General features: G+C 48.6%; 1 protein-coding gene across 1 annotated transcript in view; it reads left to right on the top strand.

Annotated features, from left to right (window-relative positions):
• The window catches only part of FRAS1 (Fraser extracellular matrix complex subunit 1), a 210,436-nt gene that overhangs the window by 138,566 nt on the left and 49,690 nt on the right, over nt 1–22,180 (top strand). The window contains 10 exon segments of the mRNA XM_038759168.1: nt 217–405; nt 1,410–1,538; nt 3,079–3,258; nt 6,773–6,897; nt 9,590–9,730; nt 11,045–11,272; nt 16,983–17,096; nt 17,489–17,639; nt 19,741–19,900; nt 20,737–20,905. Coding sequence (XP_038615096.1) covers nt 217–405; nt 1,410–1,538; nt 3,079–3,258; nt 6,773–6,897; nt 9,590–9,730; nt 11,045–11,272; nt 16,983–17,096; nt 17,489–17,639; nt 19,741–19,900; nt 20,737–20,905 — 1,586 coding nt within the window.

The following is a 22,180-nucleotide window of genomic DNA, read 5'->3' as shown; positions in this document are numbered from 1 at the left end:
TAAGCACTTAACAAATGCCATCATTATTATTATTACTAATGGAGAGAAAGGGGTGGATCCTGGAAAGGTGGTTAGCCGTTGATCAGCTCCCCTGCGGAAGGGGGCAGAGGAATGATGGCGCCCTGGGACACACGGGAGTCGGGCTAACGTGGTCACCGTGCCCGGAGAGGGTCGCCCAGGCAGTGTCTCGCGCATGATGGAGAATGTCTCGCTCAGGTTCCACGGCGCGCATCACGGAGCGGCACCTGCATGTCGCCGACAAGGATTCCGGGGGTCTGCGCGTCAGGTACGTCGTGAAGAAAGACCCCGGCGTGGGCCACCTGCAGATGACTCAGAGGGGCCAACCGGTGTATGTCTCAGCCCTCGGGCCCGTCCGGAGCTTCACCCAGGCCGACGTCAGCAACGGTGAGGGGGAGGGCCGGAGCCCTCAGGGCTGGGGTGGGAGACGGAGCCTCTTCCCAATTCCCCCGAGAGCCCAGGCTAGTAGCCGCAGAGAAGCAGCGTGGCTGAGGGGAGAGACCTCGGGCCTGGGAATCAGAAGGACCTGGGTTCTAATCCCAGCTTTGCCGCATAATAATAATGTTGGTATTTAAGCGCTTTCTGTGTGCAAAGCACTGTTCTAAGCCCTGGGGGGAACACAAGGAGATGAGGTTGTCCCATGTGGGGCTCACAGTCTTAATCCCCATTTTACAGATGGGGGAACTGAGGCACAGAGAAGTGAAGTGACTTGCCCAAGGTCACACAGCAGACAGGTGGGGGTGGGATTCGAACCCATGACCTCTGCCTCCCAAGCCCGCGCTCTTTCCACTGAGCCACGCTGCTTCTCTGCATGAGGTAACTGAGGCTCAGGGAAGTTAGGTGACTTGCCCAAGGTCACACAGCAGACATGAGGCGGATCTGGGATTTGAACCCATGACCTCTGACTCCAAAGCCCGTGCTGTTTCCCCAGAGCCAAGCTGCCGCCGCCTGTCTGCTGTGTGACGTTGGGCAAGTCACTTGACTTCTCTGGGCCTCAGTGACCTCATCTGTAAAATGGGGGTTAAGACTGTGAACCCCACATGGGACGGGGACTGTGTCCAGCTCAATTTGCTTGTGTCCAGCTCAGCGCTTAGTACAGTGCCTGGAACATAGTAAGCACTTAACAAATATCGTGATAAAGGGCATTTTCCTTCCATCCCCTCCACTTTTCGACCAGTATTCTGAAAGCCAAGGGCCCAGCAGCCAGGGTTTAACGTGGGGTTGAACGAGCCCAACGTCACCTTCAGCGGAAAGCGCTGGGGTTTGGCTTCAAAGGAAGATGCACATAATCCCTGAGCCTGTGGCGAAAAGGCAAACGAGACACCCGCGCCCTTTTCAGGAGGGATGTGAAGCAAGCCTCACACGGCTTCGTTGGCTTTTTTTGTCCCCAGGGCTGGTGGAATACAGTCACCCGGGAGGAGAATCCGGAGGGGAATTCGGCTTTCAGTTCGATGTGGTCAACGGGGAAGGCAGCGAAGGCGGCCGGCTGGTCGACCAGTACTTCACCATCAGGGTTCTGGGTAAAAGCAGCTTCTGCCACAGGATCTTTGGGGACATTCCAGGGTTTGTATTAATGAGGTGGTGGGCAGCTGCACTGAATAATAATAATAATAATGGTATTTGTTAAGCACTTACCGTATGCCAAGCACTGTTCTAAGTGCTGGGAGAGATACAAGGCAATCGGGTTGTCCCACGTGGGGCTCACTGTCTTAATCCCCGTTTTACAGATGAGGCAACTGAGGCATAGAGAAGTTGGAGTCAGAGGTCATGGGTTCAAACCCAGGCTCCGCCAATTGTCAGCTGGGTGACTTTGGGCAAGTCACTTCACTTCTCTGGGCCTCACTTCCCTCATCTGTAAAATGGGGATGAAGACTGTGAGCCCCACGTGGGACAACCTGATTACCTTGTATCCCCCCCCAATGCTTAGAACAGTGCTTTGCACATAGTAAGTGCTTAACAAATACCATCATCATTATTATTATTATTATTGACTTGCCCAAAGTCACACAGCTGACAAGTGGTGGAGCCCGGATTAGAACCCACAGCCTCTGACACCCGAACCCGTGCCCTTTCCACTGATCCACGCTGCTTCTCTAAGGAATCCACTGAAGGAGTCCACTTTGCCGGGGGTCGGGGTGGTTGTGCGGGGTGGACTGATTGAGAAGCAGAGTGGCCTAGTGGATAGAGCACACAGGCCTGAGAGTCAGAAGGACCTGGATTCTAATCCCAGCTCCGCCACTTGTTTCTGTGTGACATAAGTAAGTCACTTCACATCTTTGTGCCTCAATAATAATAATAATAATAATAATAATTATGGAATTTATTAAGTGCTTACTATGTGCAAAGCACTGTTCTAAGCGCTGGGGAGGTTACAAGGTGATCAGGTTGTCCCACGGGGGGCTCACAGTCTTAATCCCTATTTTACAGATGAGGTAACTGAGGCCCAGAGAAGTGAAGTGACTTGCCCAAAGTCACACAGCTGACAGTTGGTGCAGCCGGGATTTGAACCCATGACCTCTGACTCCAAAGCCCGTACCCTTTCCACTCAATCAAGAGAAGCAGTGTGGCTCAGTGGAAAGAGCCCGGGCTTTGGAGTCAGAGGTCATGGGTTCAAATCCCAGCTCCTCCACTTGTCAGCTGTGTGACTTTGGGCAAGTCACTTCACTTCTCTGTGCCTCAGTTACCTCACCTGTAAAATGGGGATTAAGACTGTGAGCGCCCCGTGGGACAACCTGATCACCTTGTATCCCCCCCAGCGCTTAGAACAGTGCTTTGCACATAGTAAGTGCTTAACAGATACCATCATTATTATTTATTAATTACCTCCTCTGTAAAATGGGGATTATGAATGCGAGCACCATGTGGGACAGGGACTGTGTCCAGCCTGATTAATGTCTATCTACCCCTGTGCATAGTACAGTGCCTGGCACATAGTAAGCACCTAACAAATACCATAAAAAAAGAGCTAGGTGATCCCCTCTGTGGCAAACGTTGTCAATCGTCACGATTCAGCCACTAACCATGTTTCCTCTGCCGTTGCTTCGGTCCCCACGCTTCCAGAAGACAACCTGCCGCCCTCCATCACAGCCAACGAGGGACTGGTGTTGGATGAAAATTCCGTGAAGACCATCACGACCCTGCAGCTCTCGGCTACCGACCGGGACAGCGGCCCCGAGAAGCTGCGCTATCGGGTCACCCAGCAGCCCCAGCTCGGTCACCTGGAGCACTCGGCCTCGCCAGGTAACCCCCGCTAACCCTTCCTCTCCGGCCGCCGGCCCGGTCGGCTCTCGCTCCGGAAACGGGAAGGGAAGGAAATGTAGACCAGGCTCACACTCTACCTCAGGCGGGCCTGGACAGCAAACACAAGTTGGCTGAAATAACCTGCGCCAGCATGCCCTTTGTGGGTCACGAGTAAATGCGTTTACAGCTATCAATCAATCCATTAATCAATCCGTTGTATTTACTGAGCACTTTCTGGGTATGGAGCACTGCGCTGAACACTTGGGAGTTGGTAATAATAATAATAATAATTCATTCAATCGTATTTATGGAGCGCTTACTGTGTGCAGAGCACACTTGGGAAGTACAAATTGGCGACATATAGAGACGGTCCCTACCCAACAACAGGCTCACAGTCTAGAAGGGGAATGGTAGCATTTATTAAGTGCTTATTGTGTGCAAAGCACTGTTCTAAGCGCTGGGGAGGTTACAAGGTGATCAGGTTGCCCCACGGGGGGCTCACAGTCTTAATCCCCATTTTACAGATGAGGGAACTGAGGCCCAGAGAAGTGAAGTGACTTGCCCAGAGTCACACAGCTGACAATTGGCAGAGCCGGGATTTGAACCCATGACCTCTGACTCCAAAGCCCGGGCTCTTTCCACTGAGCCACGCTGCTTCCTCTGCTTGGTCCCAGCCCATTCATTCATTCAGTTGTATTTATTGAGCGCTTACTGTGTGCAGAGCACTGTACTAAGCGCTTGGGAAGTACAAGTTGGCAACATATAGAGACGGCCCCTACCCAACAGCGGGCTCATAAAGAGCTGGCAGTCTAGAAGCCAGAGAAAGATATTAAAATCTTTGACTGGGAGGGGAAATGGGAGAGTATAAGGATATGTTCATAAGAGCTGTGAGGGTGGGGGTGAATAACCTCACTCCCCAAAGCTCCCTTCTCTGGGAAGGAGACAACAGATGAAGAAAACCTACATCTAAAGAGAGATTACTGGAATCATATCTCCTCCAAGAGGTCTTCCCCGACTAAGCCCTCATTTCCCCTACTTCTTCTCCCTTCTGAGTTGCAGGAAGAGATGGGGTAGAAGGGGTGGGATTCATTTAGGACCAAGGTGATACAATCCCGCATAGTAAGGGTCAACAGCGATCAGCCATCAGCAGCGGGGAGGGCAGACCTTTTGACTAGGGAAAGCTGTTAGGAGAATAATAATAATAATAAAGGCATTTATTAAGCACTTAACTATGTTCAAAGCACTGTTCTAAGTACTGGGGAGGTTACAAGGTGATCAGGTTGTCCCCCGGGGGGGCTCACAGTCTTAATCCTCATTTTCCAGATGAGGTAACTGAGGCCCAGTGAAGTGACTTGCCCAAAGTCACACAGCTGACAGTTGGTGGAGCTGGGATTTGAACTCATGACCTCTGACTCCAAAGCCCGGGCTCTTTCCACTGAGCCACGAGAAGCATCTGCCTTGCTGTTTGGGGTGTCTCCCCCAACCGCGGGGCTCTCCCTAATCCTCCCTCTCAGCTCCCATCTCTGGGGCCCCCACAGAAACCCTCTAGAGCCCAATTTGAGAAGAATAACAATAATAATAATAGTATTTGTTAAGCACTTCCTGTGTGCCACGCACTGTACTGTATATATGTTTGTGCGGATTCATTACTCTATTTATTTTACTTATGCATATTTACTCTTCTATTTATTTTGTTAATGATGTGCATTTAGCTTTAATTCTTTTTGTTCTGACGACGTGACACCTGTCCACATGTTTTGTTTTGTTGTCTGTCACCCCCTTCTAGACTGTGAGCCCGTTGTTGGGGAGGGACCGTCTCTATATGTTGCCAACTTGTACTTCCCAAGCACTTAGTACAGTGCTCTGCACGCAGTAAGTGCTCAATAAATACGATTGAATGAATGAATGAATGAATGCTGAGGTGGACACAAGCAAATCGGGTTGAACACAGTCCCTGTCCCATGTGGGGCTCACAGTCTTAATCTCCATTTTACAGCTGAGGTAACTGAGGCACAGAGAAGAGAACTGACTTGCCCAAGGTCACACAGCAGACAAGTTATAACAATAATAATAATAATGGTATTTGTTAAGCACTTAGTTTGTGCCAAACACTGTCCTAAGTGCTGGGCTGGATACAAACAAGTCAGGTTGGGCATAGTCCCTGTCCCCCATGGGCCTCACACACTCAATCCCCATTTTACAGATGAGGGAACTGAGGCCCAGAGAAGTTCATTCATTCAGTTGTATTTATTGAGTGCTTACGGTGTGCACAGCACTGTACTAAGCGCTTGGAAAGTGCAAGTCGACAACAGATAGAGACAATCCCCACCCAACAACGGGCTCATAGTGTAGAAGGGGGAGACAGACAATAAAACGTTGTTGGGCAGGGACCATCTCTATATGTTGCCGACTTGTACTTCCCAAGCGCTTAGTACAGTGCTCTGCACACAGTAAGCGCTCAATAAATGCGATTGAATGAATGAACGAATGAGCAAAACAAGTCGATAGACATCAATAGCACCAAAATGGATAAATAGAATTATAGATATATACACAAGCGAAGTGAAGTGACTTGCCCAAGGTCACACAGCAGACAAGTAGCAGAGCCGGGTTTAGAACCCAGTTCCTTCTGACTCCTGGGCCTGTGGTCTAGGCCACTCTGCTTGAGAAGACTGAAAGCCCCCAGGGGACAGGAGTTCATTCATTCATTCATTCAATCGTATTTATTGAGCGCTTACTGTGTGCAGAGCACTGGACTAAGCGCTTGGGAAGTACAAGTTGGCAACATAGAGAGACGGTCCCTACCCAACAATGGGCTCACAGTCTAGAAGGGGGAGACAGAGAACAAAACAAAACATACTAACAAAATAAAATAAGTAGAATAAATATGTACAAATAAAATAGAGTAATAAATCCATACAAACATATATACATATATACAGGTGCTGTGGGGAGGGGAAGGAGGTAAGGCAGGGGGGATGGGGAGGAGGGGGAGAGGACGGAGGCGACTCAGTGTGGGAAGGCCTCCTGGAGGAGGTGAGCTCTCAGTAGGGCTTTGAAGGGAGGAAGAGAGCTAGCTTGGCGGATGTGTGGAGGGAGGGCATTCCAGGCCCGGGGGAGGATGTGGGCTGGGGGTCAACGGTGGGATAGGTGAGAGCGAGGCCTAATGGTGAGGAGATTAGCGGGGGCAGAGGAGCGGAGGGCGCAGGCTGGGCTGGAGAAGGACAGAAGGGAGGTGAGGTAGGAGGGGGCGAGGTGATGGACAGCCTTGAAGCCGAGGGTGAGGAGTTGCACACAGCGCTTACTATGTGCAGAGCACTGTACTGAGCGCTTGGGAAGTACAAATCGGCAACATATAGAGACGGTCCCTACCCAACAATGGGCTCACAGTCTAGAAGGACTGCAGCGCTCTGCCCGCAGAAAGTGTTCGATAAATACCACCGATTGATCACTCCAGGATAGGTCGCCCTTCTTCTTGTTTGCTGACTGCCTCTCCCTCCGCCCCTGCTGCTAGGCACCCCGATCAGCTCCTTCACTCAAGCCGACCTGGCTTCCTGGGGCGTCCAGTATAACCACACCAGCACCGCAGAGACCCACGCCGACGCCTTCAGTTTCACCGTCTCTGACGGCACCAACGAGGTGAGGGCACTGGCTGCATCCGGGTGCCTCCGTCTCTCTCTCAGAGAGGGGTTTCTCCAGGGCAGGGCTGTTTTGGGGGTGAATTTCTTCCCGACTGCTTTAGGGAACGGACGTATCCCAGAGGAGTGAGACCCAGCAGCCGTGTCGAACGGTGCGGTTGGCCTTGGGTGAGTATCCAATTAGAAGAGTCGGTCCGTCGGGACCGAGTGGTTCCTTCTTTGGGAAATGCCGCTGGGTTTTCCCTGCTCCCACTGCCACACGCGGAAAGGAAACTGGTGCGCCCTCAGGCTAGACGATGGTATCTAGATGGATGTGGTCAGCCAGGGGGGCATGTGGCTTTTGGCCACTCAGAAAAGCCCTTCATCCCCATCTCCAGCCATTCCGGAAAATTTTGTTTGTCAAGCAGCATGTCCAGGGAGAAAGAGCCCAGATCTGGGAATCAGGAGGCTACTCTAGTAGCTCATTTCACTTCTCTGAGCCTCATCTGTACTTTAGACTGTGAGATCCATCTGGTATAGGGTTTGCGTCCAGTCTGATTATCTTGCATCTACCCTAGGGCTTAGTGCTTGGCACATGGTAAGTGCTTAACAAATCCCATAATTATTATTATTGTTATTATTATGAAACTATTCCAAATGAGTGACACCTGCCAGAATTGGATTATTTTGACAGTGGGATTATATTAATGTTCTCACAGGAGTTGCCTCAGTTCCACCAAGAAATACAATCAGCGTGACATTCAATATAATAATAATGATGGCATATGTTAAGCATTTACTAGGTGCCAAGCACTGTTCTAAGCGCTCAGGGGAATACAAGGTAATCAGGTTTGTCCCACAGGGGGCTCACAGTCTTAATCCCCATTTTACAGATGAGGTCACAGGCACAGAGAAATTAAATGACTTGCCCAAAGTCACACAGCAGACAAGTTACAGAGCCAGGATTAGAACCCACGACCTCTGACTCCCAAGCCCTGGCTCTTGTCACTAAGCCACGCTGCTTCTAATATTTGCAGTATTTATTAAGGAGTTACCACACTGCTTAACTGATAAGCAGGCACTGTACTAAGTGCTGGGGTAGATACAAAATAATCAGGTCCCACATGGGGCTCACAGTCTAAGTAGGACGGAAAACAGGTATTGAATCCCCATTTTACAGATGAGGGAACTGAGGCACAGAGAAGTTAAATGATTTGCCCAAAGTCACACAGCAGACAAGTTACAGAGTCAGGATTAGAACCCATGACCTCTGACTCCCAAGCCCGGGCTCTTGTCACTAAGCCACGCTGCTTCTAATATTTGCAGTATTTATTAAGGAGTTACCACACTGCTTAACTGGTAAGCAGGCACTGTACTAAGCACTGGGGTCGATACAAAATAATCAGGTCCCACATGGGGCTCACAGTCTAAGTAGGACGGAAAACAGGTATTGAATCCCCATTTTACAGATGAGGCACAAAGAAGTAAAGTGACTTGCCCAAGGTCACACATTATTCAATGTGATGTATGGATTAGTGGGGTTGTGGGTTTTTTTTGGTTTTGTTTTATTTTTTAACGGTATTTGTTAAGCGCTTACTATGAGCTAGGCACTGTACTAAGCACTGGGGTACATAGATAACCGGCTTGGTTGGACCCAATCCTTGTCCCACATAGAGTTCATTGTCTTAATCCCCATTTTACAGATGAGGGAACTGAGGCCCGGAGAAGTGACTTTCCCAAGGTCACACAGCAGGCAAGTGGTGGAACCAGGATTAGAAGCAAGGTCCTCCGGCTCCCAAGCCGGGGCTCTTTCCATTAGGCCACACTGCTTCTTGGTGACTTAATCACACACCAAAAGCCCCCCACCGTGCGTGGCTACTGACCTCCCACTTGTGGCAGCGTGGCTCAGTGGAAAGAGACTGGGCTTTGGAGTCAGAGGTCTTGGGTTCTAATCCCGGCTCCGCCACTTGTCAGTTGGGCGACTTTGGGAAAGTCACTTCACTTCTCTGAGCCTCAGTGACTTCATCTGTAAAATGGGGATGAAGACTGTGAGCCCCATGGGGGACAACCTCATCACCTTGTAACCTCCCTAGGGCTTAGAACAGTGCTTTGCACATAGTAAGCGCTTAATAAATGCCATCATTATTCAGCACTTAGAACAGTGCTTTGCACATAGTAAAAGTGCTTAATAAATGCCATCATTATTCAGCGCTTAGAACAGTGCTTTGCACATAGTAAGCGCTTAATAAATGCCATCATTATTCAGCGCTTAGAACAGTGCTTTGCACATAGTAAGCGCTAATAAATGCCATCATTATTCAGCGCTTAGAACAGTGCTTTGCACATAGTAAGCGCTTAATAAATGCCATCATTATTCAGCGCTTAGAACAGTGCTTTGCACATAGTAAGCGCTAATAAATGCCATCATTATTCAGCGCTTAGAACAGTGCTTTGCACATAGTAAGCCCTTCTAGACTGAGAGCCCACTGTTGGGTAGGGACCGTCTCTATGTGTTGCCAACTTGTACTTCCCAAGTACAGTGCTCTGCACACAGTAAGCGCTCAATAAATGCTATTGAATGAATGAATGAATAATAAATGCCGTCATTATTATATTATTATTATGTCTTTGTTCACTCCACTGGGACCAGTTGGCCCCAGGGGGCACCTCCCCCGTGCTGGCAAGGTAATCCTACACTTCCTCCCTCATTGTAGGTGGGTCAGACGTTCCACATCTCCATCAACCCCGTGGACGACTCGCTGCCTGTGGTAACCAGCCCGGGGATGCGGGTGCAGGAGGGCCTGAGGAAAATCATCTCAGAGTTTGAGCTGAAAGCCACTGATGCGGACACCGAGGTGAATCCCGAACCCACCCCTCGGCCGCAGGCTGGGGGAATCCCAAAGTTCCTCGGGGCCCAAGAGCGCGTCCGACCGGGTGGACGGGGGTGGCGGTAGGGGCGGGTGAGCAAAGATTTCACAGGACGCCTCCTTCGTTTGCCCCCTCGTACGTCCACCTGAGGAGGAAAAATTCACGAGCTCGTTTTGGAGGAATCTAAATCTTTCAGTCACCCACCCCTGCTCCCTCCCTACAGGCTAGTTTTGCCCTCTGGCTAGTTGGTCAGCCTCCTCCTCAGACCCCAGGCTAGTCCTGACCAGGCAGGGGCTTGGGAAAATTGAGGTCCTGGTCTTTTCCTGTGGGCTGTCACCTTTCTTTTCCCAGCTGCTCCCTCCTCCTTCCATCAGGGCTCTCCGGGAACCTTCTTCTCCTTCTTCACGAGGACTTGGGTCATCCCACCCCTCCCCGTAGGAGCTTCTCTAATCTCCTAATCTCCTCACCGTGCCTTGTTCTCGCCTGTTCCGCCATCGACCCCCGGCCCACGTCATCCCCCGGGCCTGGAATGGCCTCCCTCTGCCCATCCACCAAGCTAGCTCTCTTCCTCCCTTCAAGGCCCTACTGAGAGCTCACCTCCTCCAGGAGGCCTTCCCAGGCCTTCCCTCGTCCCCCTCTCCATCCCCCCATCTTACCTCCTTCCCTTCCCCACAGCACCTGTATATATGTATATATTTTTGTACATATTTATTACTCTAGTTATTTATCTTACTTGGACATATCTATTCTATTTATTTTGTTAGTATGTTTGGTTTTATTCTCTGTCTCCCCCTTCTAGACTGTGAGCCCGCTGTTGGGTAGGGACTGTCTCTATGTGTTGCCGACTTGTACTTCCCAAGTGCTTAGTACAGTGCTCTGCACACAGTAAGCGCTCAATAAATACGATTGATTGATTGATTCTCTAGTAGCTCAGGTTTAGTCAATCAGTGGGAATTACAGAGCGAGTCCTTTGTGTAGAGCACTGTATAGGGTTTCAATAAGAAACTCATGTGTAAAATGGGGATTAAGACTGTGAGCCCCCAGCGGGACACCCTGATTACCTATTATTTATTTGTATTGATGTCTGCCTCCCCGCCTCTAGACTGTAAGCTCGTTGTGGGCAGGGCATGTCACTGTTAATTGTTGTATTGTACTTTCCCAAGCACTGAGTACATTGCTCAATAAGTGCTCAATAAATATGATTGAAAAAAAAAAGAATGAATAGTGAAATGTCCCGCTCTGAGTAATTCCTGACTAGGGTCTCCCACCAATCTCCCGCCTCTCTGGCTTCCTTCGGACAGGCCGGGTCAGTCACCTTCACCGTGGTGCAGCCCCCACGCCACGGCACAATCGACCGCGTCAGCGATGGCCAGCTCCCTCGCCGGACTGCCACCTTCACCATGGAGGACATCTACCAGAGTAGGGTCAGCTACAGACACGACGGCAGCGACTCGCTCAGAGACCGCTTCACCTTCACCGTGTCGGACGGCACCAACCCCTTCTTCAGGGTTGAGGAAGGAGGGAAAGAGGTGAGGGAGGGGAGGGACGTGGGCGGGGGGGTCCAGGAGCGCGGTCGCAGAAGATGCTCCTCATCTTTTCTTCGGGACTCCGGGCCTGAGTGGGATTTTCTCTCCTCCCTCCTCTTCGGATGGTCATTTTCTGAGTCTCTGCTCCTCCTTCCTGCTGTTCGGACGGTCATTTTCTGAGTCTCTGCTCCTCCTTCCCCACCCCCTGGGAGAAAGCTGAAGAGACCCGGAAGGTAAGCGGCCTGGCTTAGTGGAAAGAGCCCGGGCTTGGGAGTCAGAGGTCGTGGGTTCTAATCCCGGCTCTGCCACTTGTCAGTTGTGTGACTTTGGGCAAGTCACTTCACTTCTCTGGGCCTCAGTTACCTGTTCTGTAAAATGGGGATGAAGACTGTGAGCCCGACTGGGGACAACCTGATTACCTTGTATCCTCCCCAGTGCTTAGAACATGTCTTGGCACGTAGGACTTAACAAATACCTTCATTATTATTATCATTATTTTTATTTTTAAGCCAGGAGAGTCTGGAGGGTAAAATATCCTAGTTCTCTCAACACCGAGGGTCCTTTGCTCACCCAGCACTAAACACTGATCACCTTTGCTCACCTAGCACCAAGCAATGAGCAATAATAATAATACTGATGGTGTTTGTTAAGCGCTTACTTTGTTCCAAGCACTGTTCTAAGCACTGGGGAAGATACAAGGTTATCAGGTTGTCCCAGGTGGGGCTCACAGTCTTAATCCCCATTTTACAGATGAGGTAACTGAAGCCCAGAGAAGTCAAGTGACTTGCCCAAAGTCACACAGCTAAGTGGCAGAGGAGCCGAGATTAGAACCCACAACCCCTGACTCCCAATCCCAGGCTCTTTCCGCTAAGCACCCTTACTTCACCCAGCACCAAACACTGAGTACCTTTGCCCACTTGAGCAGCCTCGCTCATCCATCCCCGAACCCCGGGCATCCTTGCCCACCTAGCACAAGTAATTGAGGAATCCGGGCCTGGAATGCCCTCCCTCTGCCCATCCGCCAAGCTAGCTCTCTTCCTCCCTTCAAGGCCCTGCTGAGAGCTCACCTCCTCCAGGAGGCCTTCCCAGACTGAGCCCCTTCTTTCCTCTCCCCCTCGTCCCCCTCTCCATCCCCCCGTCTTACCTCCTTCCCTTCCCCACAGCACCTGTATATATGTATATACGGTTGTACATATTTATTACTCTATTTATTTATTTATTTATTTTACTTGTACATTTCTATCCTACTTATTTTGTTGGTATGTTTGGTTCTGTTCTCTGTCTCCCCCTTTTAGACTGTGAGCCCACTGTTGGGTAGGGACTGTCTCTATGTGATGCCAATTTGTACTTCCCAAGCGCTTAGTACAGTGCTCTGCACATAGTAAGCGCTCAATAAATACGATTGATTAATTGATTGATTGAATCTCCCAAGTCCTCCCTTTAGTCCAAATCCAGGAGTTGCACCCTGGGCAACCCAGCAGAGTAGAATAGGAGAACGGCAAGAATAGTTTTAGCTTTTAACTGGGTTTATTGCAAGAAACAAAAATCATTTATTTGATTGTCACTTGGACATTATTGGTATCAACCCAAGAGGTTCTCAGCCTGGGCAACCCTGTCCCAGGCGGGGTTCTGGCGTCAGGAGGGGAAAGTCATCTTACATGCCTATCAGCCCCGCTCCCACCTCCAAGCAAACCCTGTTTATCAACAACTCCTGCCACTCGTTCATGTACGCCCCACGGCTCCTCAGACTTGGGGTTCCAAGGAGTTGACAGCGATCAGAGCTGCAGCTGAACAGCTCTTGGGTGGCCCATGAACCCAACTAATTTCTTTTTTTTTTTAATGGTACTTGCTAAGCACTTTCTATGTGCTAGGCACTATTCTAAGCGCTGGGGTAATACAAGTTAATTAGGTTGGACACAGTCCATGTCCCACGTAATACTAATAGTGGTATTTATTAAGGGCTTACTATGTGCCAAGTACTGTTTTTTTTTAAATGGCATTTGTTAAGCGCTTTCTGTGTGCCAAGCAGTGTTCTAAGCACTGGGGTAGATACAAGTTAATTAGGTTGGACACAGTCCATGTCCCACATAATACTAATAGTGGTATTTATTAAGGGCTTACTGTGTGCCAAGTACTGTTTTTTTTTAAAAGGTATTTGTTATGCGCTTTCTATGTGCCAAGCAGTGTTCTAAGCACTGGGGTAGATACAAGTTAATTAGGTTGGACAGAGTCCATGTCCCACATAATACTAATAGTGGTATTTATTAAGGGCTTACTATGTGCCAAGTACTGTTTTTTTTTAAAAAAAAAACGGTATTTGTTAAGCGCTTTCTATGTGCCAAGCACTATTCTAAGCGCTGGGGTAGATACAAGTTAATTAGGTTGGACACAGTCCATGTCCCACATAATAGTAGTAGTGGTATTTATTAAGGGCTTACTATGTGCCAAGTACTGTTTTTTTTTTTTAAATGGCATTTGTTAAGCTCTTTCTATGTGCCAAGCACTGTTCTAAACACTGGGGTAGGTACAAGTTAATTAGGTTGGACACAGTCCATGTCCCACATAATACTAATAGTGGTATTAAGGGCTTTCTATGTGCCAAGTACTGTTTTTTTAAAAAAAAAAAACGGTATTTGTTAAGCGCTTTCTATGTGCCAAGCACTGTTCTAAGTGCTGGGGCAGATACAAGTTAATTAGGTTGGACACAGTCCATGTCCCACATAATACTAATAGTGGTATTTATTAAGGGCTTACTATGTGCCAAGTACCATTTTTTTTTTTAAATGGTATTTGTTAAGCGCTTTCTATGTGCCAAGCACTGTTCTAAACACTGGGGTAGGTACAAGTTAATTAGGTTGGACACAGTCCATGTCCCACATAATACTAATAGTGGTATTAAGGGCTTTCTATATGCCAAGTACTGTTTTTTTTTTTAAAAAAAAACGGTGTTAAGCGCTTTCTATGTGCCAAGTACTGTTCTAAGTGCTGGGGTAGATACAAGTTAATTAGGTTGGACACAGTCCAAGTCCCACATAATACTAATAGTGGTATTTATTAAGGGCTTACTATGTGCCAAGTACCGTTTGTTTTTTTTTAAATGGTATTTGTTAAGCGCTTTCTATGTGCCAAGCACTGTTCTAAACACTGGAGTAGGTACAAGTTAAATAGGTTGGACACAGTCCATGTCCCACATAATACTAATAGTGGTATTTATTAAGGGCTTACTATGTGCCAAGTACCGTTTTTTTTTTTTTTTTAATGGTATTTGTTAAGCGCTTTCTATGTGCCAAGCACTGTTCTAAATACTGGGGTAGATACAAGTTAATTAGGTTGGACACAGTCCATGTCCCACATAATACTAATAGTGGTATTTATTAAGGGCTTACTATGTGCCAAGTACTGTTTTTTTCTTAAATGGTATTTGTTAAGTGCTTTCTATATGCCAAGCACTGTTCTAAGCACTGGGGTAGATACAAGTTAATTAGGTTGGACACAGTTCATGTCCCACGTTATACTAATTGTGGTATTTATTAAGGGCTTACTATGTGCCAAGTACTATTTTTTTAAAAAAATGGTATTTAAGTGCTTTCTATGTGTCAAGCACTGTTCTAAGCACTGGGGTAGATACAAGTTAATTAGGCTGGACACAGTCCATGTCCCACGTAATACTGATTGTGGTATTTATTAAGGGCTTACTATGTGCCAAGTACTGTTTATTTTTAAAAATGGTGTTTGTTAAGCGCTTTCTATGTGCCAAGCACTGTTCTAAGTGCTGGGGTAGATACAAGGTAATCAGGTTGTCCCATGTGGGGCTCACAGTCTTAATCCCCATTTTACAGATGAGGTCACTGAGACCCAGAGAAGTTAAGTGACTTGCCCAAAGTCACACAGCTGATGAGTGGAGGAGCTGGGATTAGAACCCATGACCTCTGACTCCCAAGCCCGGGCTGTTTCCACTATGCAGTGGGTTAGATACAAGGTAATCGAGTGGGACACAGTCCTTGTCCCTAATGGGACTCGCAATCTTGATCCCCGCTTTGCAGATGACATAACTGAGAGACAGAAGCGTTTAGTGACTTACCCAAGGTCACACAGCAGGCATGTGGCAGAGCCGGGATTAGAACCCACAACCTCTGACTCCGAGGCTCTTGCTCTTTCCACTAGGCCATGTTTGGAGCTCACAGTTTTAATCCCCATTTTACAGATGAGGTAACTGAGGCATAGAGAAGTTAAGTGACTTGCCTAAGGTCACCCTTCCTCCTCTTCAACAGGGGACGGAGCAAAATTTCAGAGGTCACAGGATAAAATCATTTATGAACTTGGTGCAGTTTGAGATACAGGGCACATCAAGGCAAGAAAGGGCCTCCTGTATTTTTTATCATCATCATCATCATCATCAATCGTATTTATTGAGTGCTTACTATGTGCAGAGCACTGTACTAAGCGCTTGGGAAGTACAAATTGGCAACCTATAGATACAGTCCCTACCCAACAGTGGGCTCACAGTGTAAAAGGGGGAGACAGAGAACAAAACCAAACATACTAACAAAATAAAATAAATAGAATATATATGTACAAGTAAAATAAATAAATAAATAAATAGGGTAATAAATATGTACAAACATATATACATATATACAGGTGCTGTGGGGAAGGGAAGTGAAGCCAGGGCTCCATTTCAGAACACAAACCGTACCGTCACTCAAAGTTTTCATCATGTTTTTTCCTCAGCTAGTCAGGCTTCCAAGAGAGCCAGAGGGTTTGGGGCATTTCAGGAAGGGAGGATTGTGGAAGATCTCAGGGCATGCTGGGTCATTAAAACTCTGAAATGATGTGGGACTGAGGGAATGATGGAGGAGGAATGGAAACAACGTTCATCCTAAGGGACGGGCCGGGAGAGCAGCTTGCAGCACGGCTGAGAAGAAAAAGTCATTAGAAGCAGACAGAAATTAGTTTTCCATCATTCTGAGTCACAAACCGTCCCCTCCTCCATCACCCCACTGCTGCCTCTCATCCCCCTCTTCTCCAGGGAACTTTTTTCCCAACCCTGGGTCTTTCCAGAGCTGCGGGAGGCTTTCACACCGACACAGCAAGAATAGTTTTAGCTTTTAACCGGGTTTATTGCAAGAAAAAAACATCATTTATTTGATTGTCACCTGGAATTATTGGTATCAACCCAAGAGGTTCTCAGCCTTGGAAATTGTATCCTATGTTTCTCTTTTTGTATTTCCCTGGATCTTTTCCCAGCATTGGGCAGCCATTGCTGCTCTCTGGGGTTGGGGATATAGATAGGGGTAGCAGTCCAACCTCTTCCTATAGGGTCTACATCCAGGGGATGCCACCCTCTCAGCTTGGATAGAAAATGAGTTTCCATTGTTGGTCTCTTCTCTCTCCTCTTCTCTCCCTGCCTCCCCTCATTTCTCTGTCTCCCCTCCTCTCCCTCTCTTTCTCCCCTTCTTGTCCCTTCTCCTTCCCCTTTGTCCTCCTCCCGTCCCCCCTTCTCTCCCTCTTTTCCTTTCTCTCCCCCTTCTCCTTTCCCTTCCTCTCTCCCTTTCTCTTCCCCTTCTCCTCCCATCTCCCTTCTTCCCCCACTCTCTCCTTCTCTGTCTTTCTCTTCCCCTCTCCCTTCCTCTCTCTTTCCTTTCCTTTCTCCCTCCCTCTCCACCTCCCCTCCTTCCCAACCCCTTCTTCCCCCCCACCATCTCCCTCTCAGATTGTGACAGCGGCTCCTCAGAAGTTCAGAGTGGACATTCTACCCATCGATGATGGTACCCCAAGAATTATTACCAACCTGGGGCTGCAGTGGCTAGAGTATATGGATGGCAAGGTAACTCTTCCCCGCCCGGGGGTGAATCTGCGTGACTGGGCCGTGGGAAACCAGACCTGGCTCGGAGGCCCTGCCCCTCTGCTTCCCAATCCCCTGTCCATCTCGGGCTGGGCGACTCCTGGACTATGGGATCAGTCACACTGGAGCTGGGTCCCCGGAAGGGCCCTTGTTGGAAACAGATGGTGAGAGGACAACCTTTCCACGTCCCTGGCAGGCGTGAGAGTGTCCAAGGCGTCTGGCGTTACAGCATGGCCACTCTAGGGGCCGGATCGTTCTTCAGACCTGAGTCAGGCCCGTAGCCAGCTGTCTTAGAGGATTTAACAAGCCCCTTCCCGGACATCCGGGCCCTCCACCTCCCTCAGACCCGGTGTTTCGGCACGCGTGTGTTCCAGGCCTCAAACCTCATCACCAAAAAGGAGTTGCTGACCGTGGACCCCGACACGGAGGACCAGAAGCTGGTATACGAAATAACGAGCAGCCCCAGACACGGTTCCCTGCGCCACGGACTGCAGCCTGGAGCCGCGGTCACCACGTTCACGCAGGGTAAGCCGCAGGGGACGCCGGGATGGGGGAAGCTCCCTTCACACTGGCTCCCACAGACAGTGCGGACCTCCTCCTGCTCAAAAACTCTCTTAGTGGATGATTTAATCCCTCTTCGTTCAGGAAGTCAAATTCTAATCAGGTTTTGTAGAAGGATCCATCTGTCGGTCTACCTGTCTTGCATTCTCCAACTCAGCTCTCACTTGCTCCTCCGGGGCCTCACGTGACCCTTCCCTGCTTCACCTGCTCCCTCTCTAGCCTTCATTGCCTGTGAATCAGACGTTCATGTAGCTGTTGTTGAGGTTGAGGATGCTTCTTTGGAGCACCTTTGGTTCATGGAAATGAAAATATTTATATCTCTTGTCTAGTGGAAGGCGTTTTTCCTAGAACAAAGATTACAATCTTGAAGAATTAGAAAAATCCAATGGGCTCCGAACCCTCTCCAAGAGCATTTTTCCTTGAACCCTAGCGTGACCTGTGAGAAAGCACACAAGCTTAAATTCCATGGGGGAATTCTGTATTGCCAATGGCCGTTCGTGTCTCTGCTCTGTGCTGGCTCTTTATGACAGAATCCAGAGTGAAGGAACAGACCCCAACGGAGCAATTATTTTCGAATGAGTAAACTCTGGTCTTCCTGCCCCACCCCATCCTCCTTACCTCTGTCTGATTCAAAGGCACTAAGGAAAGGCATCCTCCTCTGCCACTGTTGGTACAGGGGCCTTCTTGCTCTTTGCAGATGCCAATCAATCAATCAATCAATCGTATTTATTGAGCGCTTACTGTGTGCAGAGCACTGTACTAAGCGCTTGGGAAGTACAAGTTGGCAACATATAGAGACAGTCCCTACCCAACAGTGGGCTCACAGTCTAAAAGAACACTGTACTAAGCACTTGCAAGAGTACAGTATATCAGACCTATTCCCTGTCCAAAATGAGGTTACAGTCTAGAGGGGGGAGATGGACATTAATATAAATAAATTAATAACAGATATGGACATAAGTGCTGATGGGTTCATAAAGGGGGAGAATAAAGGGAGCACATCAGGGTGACGCAGAAGGGAGTGGGAGAAAAGGAAATAAGGGCTTAGGGAAGGCCTCTTGGAGGAGATGTGCCTTCAATACAGTTTTGAAGGTGGTGGGGAGAGTAATTGTCTGTCAGAGATGAGGTGGGAGGGGGTTCCAGGCCAGAGGTGGGATATGGGTGAGGGGTCAGCGACCAGATAGACAAGATTGAGATCCAATCTAACCTTGGCTGCCAAACTAACCTGACGGCTTCACCTAACTCTGGTTGTCTCAACTAACTCGAACTGCCTTACCCAACCCCGATTTCTCTACCAGAGGATGCTGCTAGTCAGTAATAAAGCATACCGCCTACACTGTCACACCAAAAGTGCTGTCACCCTCTCTCTCACACACACACACATACACACACTCTCTACATAACTCAGGTATTCACACTCATTTAAAAAATTAATTATTGGTATTTATTGAGTGCTTACTGTGTGCAGAGCACTGTACTACACGCCTTGGAGAGTACAATACAGTGAACTAGGAAGACCCAATCCCTGCCTACAAAGGAGCTTACAGACTTTCACGCACACTATTCATCCTCAGATGTACAAACACTCACTCACCTGCACAAACACTCTTACCCACATCTACCCCCACAGTCCAGCATGAAGAGCTATTTTGCTCCAGAATCTGACATGACAATCATACGACCCTTAGGAACTCATCTGAAACGATTCTGTCACGATCCTGCGTTTTCTGCTTATGATAGTGCATTTTCCCGTCTAGGCTGTGAGCCCGTTGTTGGGTAGGGACTGTCTCTATATGTCAGCAGCTTGGACTTCCCAAGCTCTGCACACAGTAAGTGCTCAATAAATACGATTGAATGAATGAATTGTCCATAGGGGAACAAGTAATTATACGTTGTCTCAGAAGTTAGCTGCCCATCCTCTAAACAAAGTAGTTCAGTCGTGAAGAATTCCTCAGCTTACAAGTCTTTTAAAAGTCTACGAGAATTGGATAAAGAAAATAGAAGGGAGGAATAAAATTTGACGCCTGTGGGATTCGGGTTCCTGGAGGTGCTCTCTCTCTCGCAGAGGACGTGAACCTGGGGTTGTTGCGGTATGTGCTGCGTGATGAGAAGATTCAGGAGACCATGGACAGTTTCCAGTTTCTAGTGAAAGACAGCTTGCCTAATGTGGTCAGCGACAACACTTTCCACATTCAGTGGTCCCTCATCAGCTTTAAACACACCAGGTACAAGCGTCGTTTCACATTCTGGGGAGGGAAGACCGAAGGCCATTGGTGCCGTCCTGATAAGGATGATGATGATGTTTATTAAGTGCTTGCTATTTGCCAAGTGCCGGAAAAGCATCGTGGCCTACTGGATATAGCCCGGGCCTGGGAGCCAGAGGACCTGTGTTCTAATTCCGGCTCTGCCACTTGCCCGCTGCGTGACTTTAGGCAAGTCGCTTAACTTCTCCGTGCCTCCGTTTCCTCAACCGCAAAATGGAGAGTCAATACCTGTTCTCCCTCCTTTTTAGACTGTAAGCCCCAGGTAGGGCAGGGACCGTGTCTAACCTGATTAACTTGCATCTGCTCCAGCACATAGAGCAGTGCTTGTCACATGGGAAGTGCTTAACAAATACCATTTAGAAAAAAAGTGGATCCCAAGTAATCAAATCGAACACTGTCCCTGCCCCACATGGGAACAGTCTGAGAGGGAAAGTGGGCATTGTATCCCCTTTGTACAGATGAGGGAAGGAAGTTAAATGATTTGCCCCAGGTCATGCAACAGAGAAGTGGCAGAGTCTGAATTTGAACCCAGGCCTTCTGACTCTTAGTCCTGCGCACCCTTCACTAGGCCACACAGATGTCCGAGATCCTTAAGAGCAAAGATGTCTGAAGCAGCTGTATATCCAGCATGTTGTGGGCATCTGTTTATTGTTATATTGTACTCCTCTAAGCGCTTAATACAGTGCTCTGCACACAGTAAGCACTCAATAAATACGATCGAGTGAATGAATGAACGTTCCCCAGGTCATCAGAGATGGGGTCACCGTCTGTGAGGCTGCTTTCTCTTGTATTCCCAGCTACAATGTCAGCGAGAAGGCGGGCTCTGTCAGCGTCACCGTGGAGAGGACCGGGAACCTCAACCAGTACGCCATCGTCCTGTGCCACAGCAAGCAGGGCACTGCCACTTCCACCTCTAGCCCGGGCTCCAAACCCGGGCAACCGGACTTCGTGGAGTACGCTGGCCAGGTGAACCGGGGAAGGACCCGAAGCTGAGGGCTACCGGTGGAGGAGGAGGGGCCGGTGGTCACTTAACTTCTCTGGGCCTCAGTTACCTCATCTGTAAAATGGGGCTTAAGACTGTGAGCCCCACATGGGGCAACCTGATCACCCTGTATCCTCCCCAGCGCTTAGAACAGTGCTCTGCACATAGTAAGCGCTCAACAAATGCCAGTTATTATTATTATTATTATTATTAATTCTCCACCTGGCTTTGCTGAAAACTCCGAAACAGGGGCTAGAGTCTGGCTTTCAGGGGGACGGATGAGAAACAGCATGGCCTAGAGGATGGAGCCCGGGCCTGGGCATCAGAAGGACTGGGTTCTAATCCCGGCTCCGCCACTGATCTGCTGTGTAACCTTGGTCAAGTCACTTCACTTCTCTGGGGATCTGTAAATTTATTTATTTTATTTGTACATGTTTATTCTATTTATTTTGTTTTGTTAATATGTTTTGTTCTCTGTGTCCCCCTTCTAGACTGTGAGCCCACTGTTGGGTAGGGACCGTCTCTATATGTTTCCAACTTGGACTTCCCAAGCGCTTAGTACAGTGCTCTGCACACAGTAAGCGCTCAATAAATACAATTGAATGAATGAATGAATAAATACGATTGAATGAATGAAGGACCGTGAGCCCCAACCTGATTAGTTTATATCTACCCCAGCGCTTAGTATAGTGCCTGGCAATAATAATAATAATTTTAGTATTTGTTAAGTGCTTACTGAGTGTCGAGTACTGTCCTAAGCACTGGGGTAGATACAAGGCAAGCAGGTTGGACAGAGTCCCTTTCTCATGTGGGGCTCACATTCATAATCCCCATTTTACAGATGAGGTAACTGCGGCACCGAGAAGTGAAGTGACGCCCAAGGTCACACGACAGACGTGGTGGAGCCGGGTTTAGAACATGGTCCCTTCTGACTCCTGGGCCCGTGTTCTAATAATAATAGTTATGGTATTTGTTAAGCGCTTACTATGTACAAAGCACTGTTCTAAGCGCTGGGGGAGATACAAGGAGATCAGATTGTCCCACGTGGGGCTCCCAGTCAATCCCCATTTTCCAGATGAGGGAACTGAGGCCCAGAGAAGTGAAGTGACTTGCCCAAAGTCACACAGCTGACAAGTGGCGGAGCCGGAATTAGAACCCGTGATCTCTCACTCCCAAGCCCGGGCTCTTTCCACTGAGCCACGCTGCTTCTCGGAAGTCATAGAGCTCTCCCCCTTTTAGACTGTGAGCCCACTGTTGGG

This window comes from Tachyglossus aculeatus, chromosome 17, assembly GCF_015852505.1.
Source record: "Tachyglossus aculeatus isolate mTacAcu1 chromosome 17, mTacAcu1.pri, whole genome shotgun sequence".
Classification (NCBI taxonomy): Eukaryota; Metazoa; Chordata; class Mammalia; order Monotremata; family Tachyglossidae; genus Tachyglossus; species Tachyglossus aculeatus.
The sequence above is the reverse complement of the archived record's forward strand: the minus strand, read 5'-3'. Positions and strand labels throughout refer to the sequence as shown.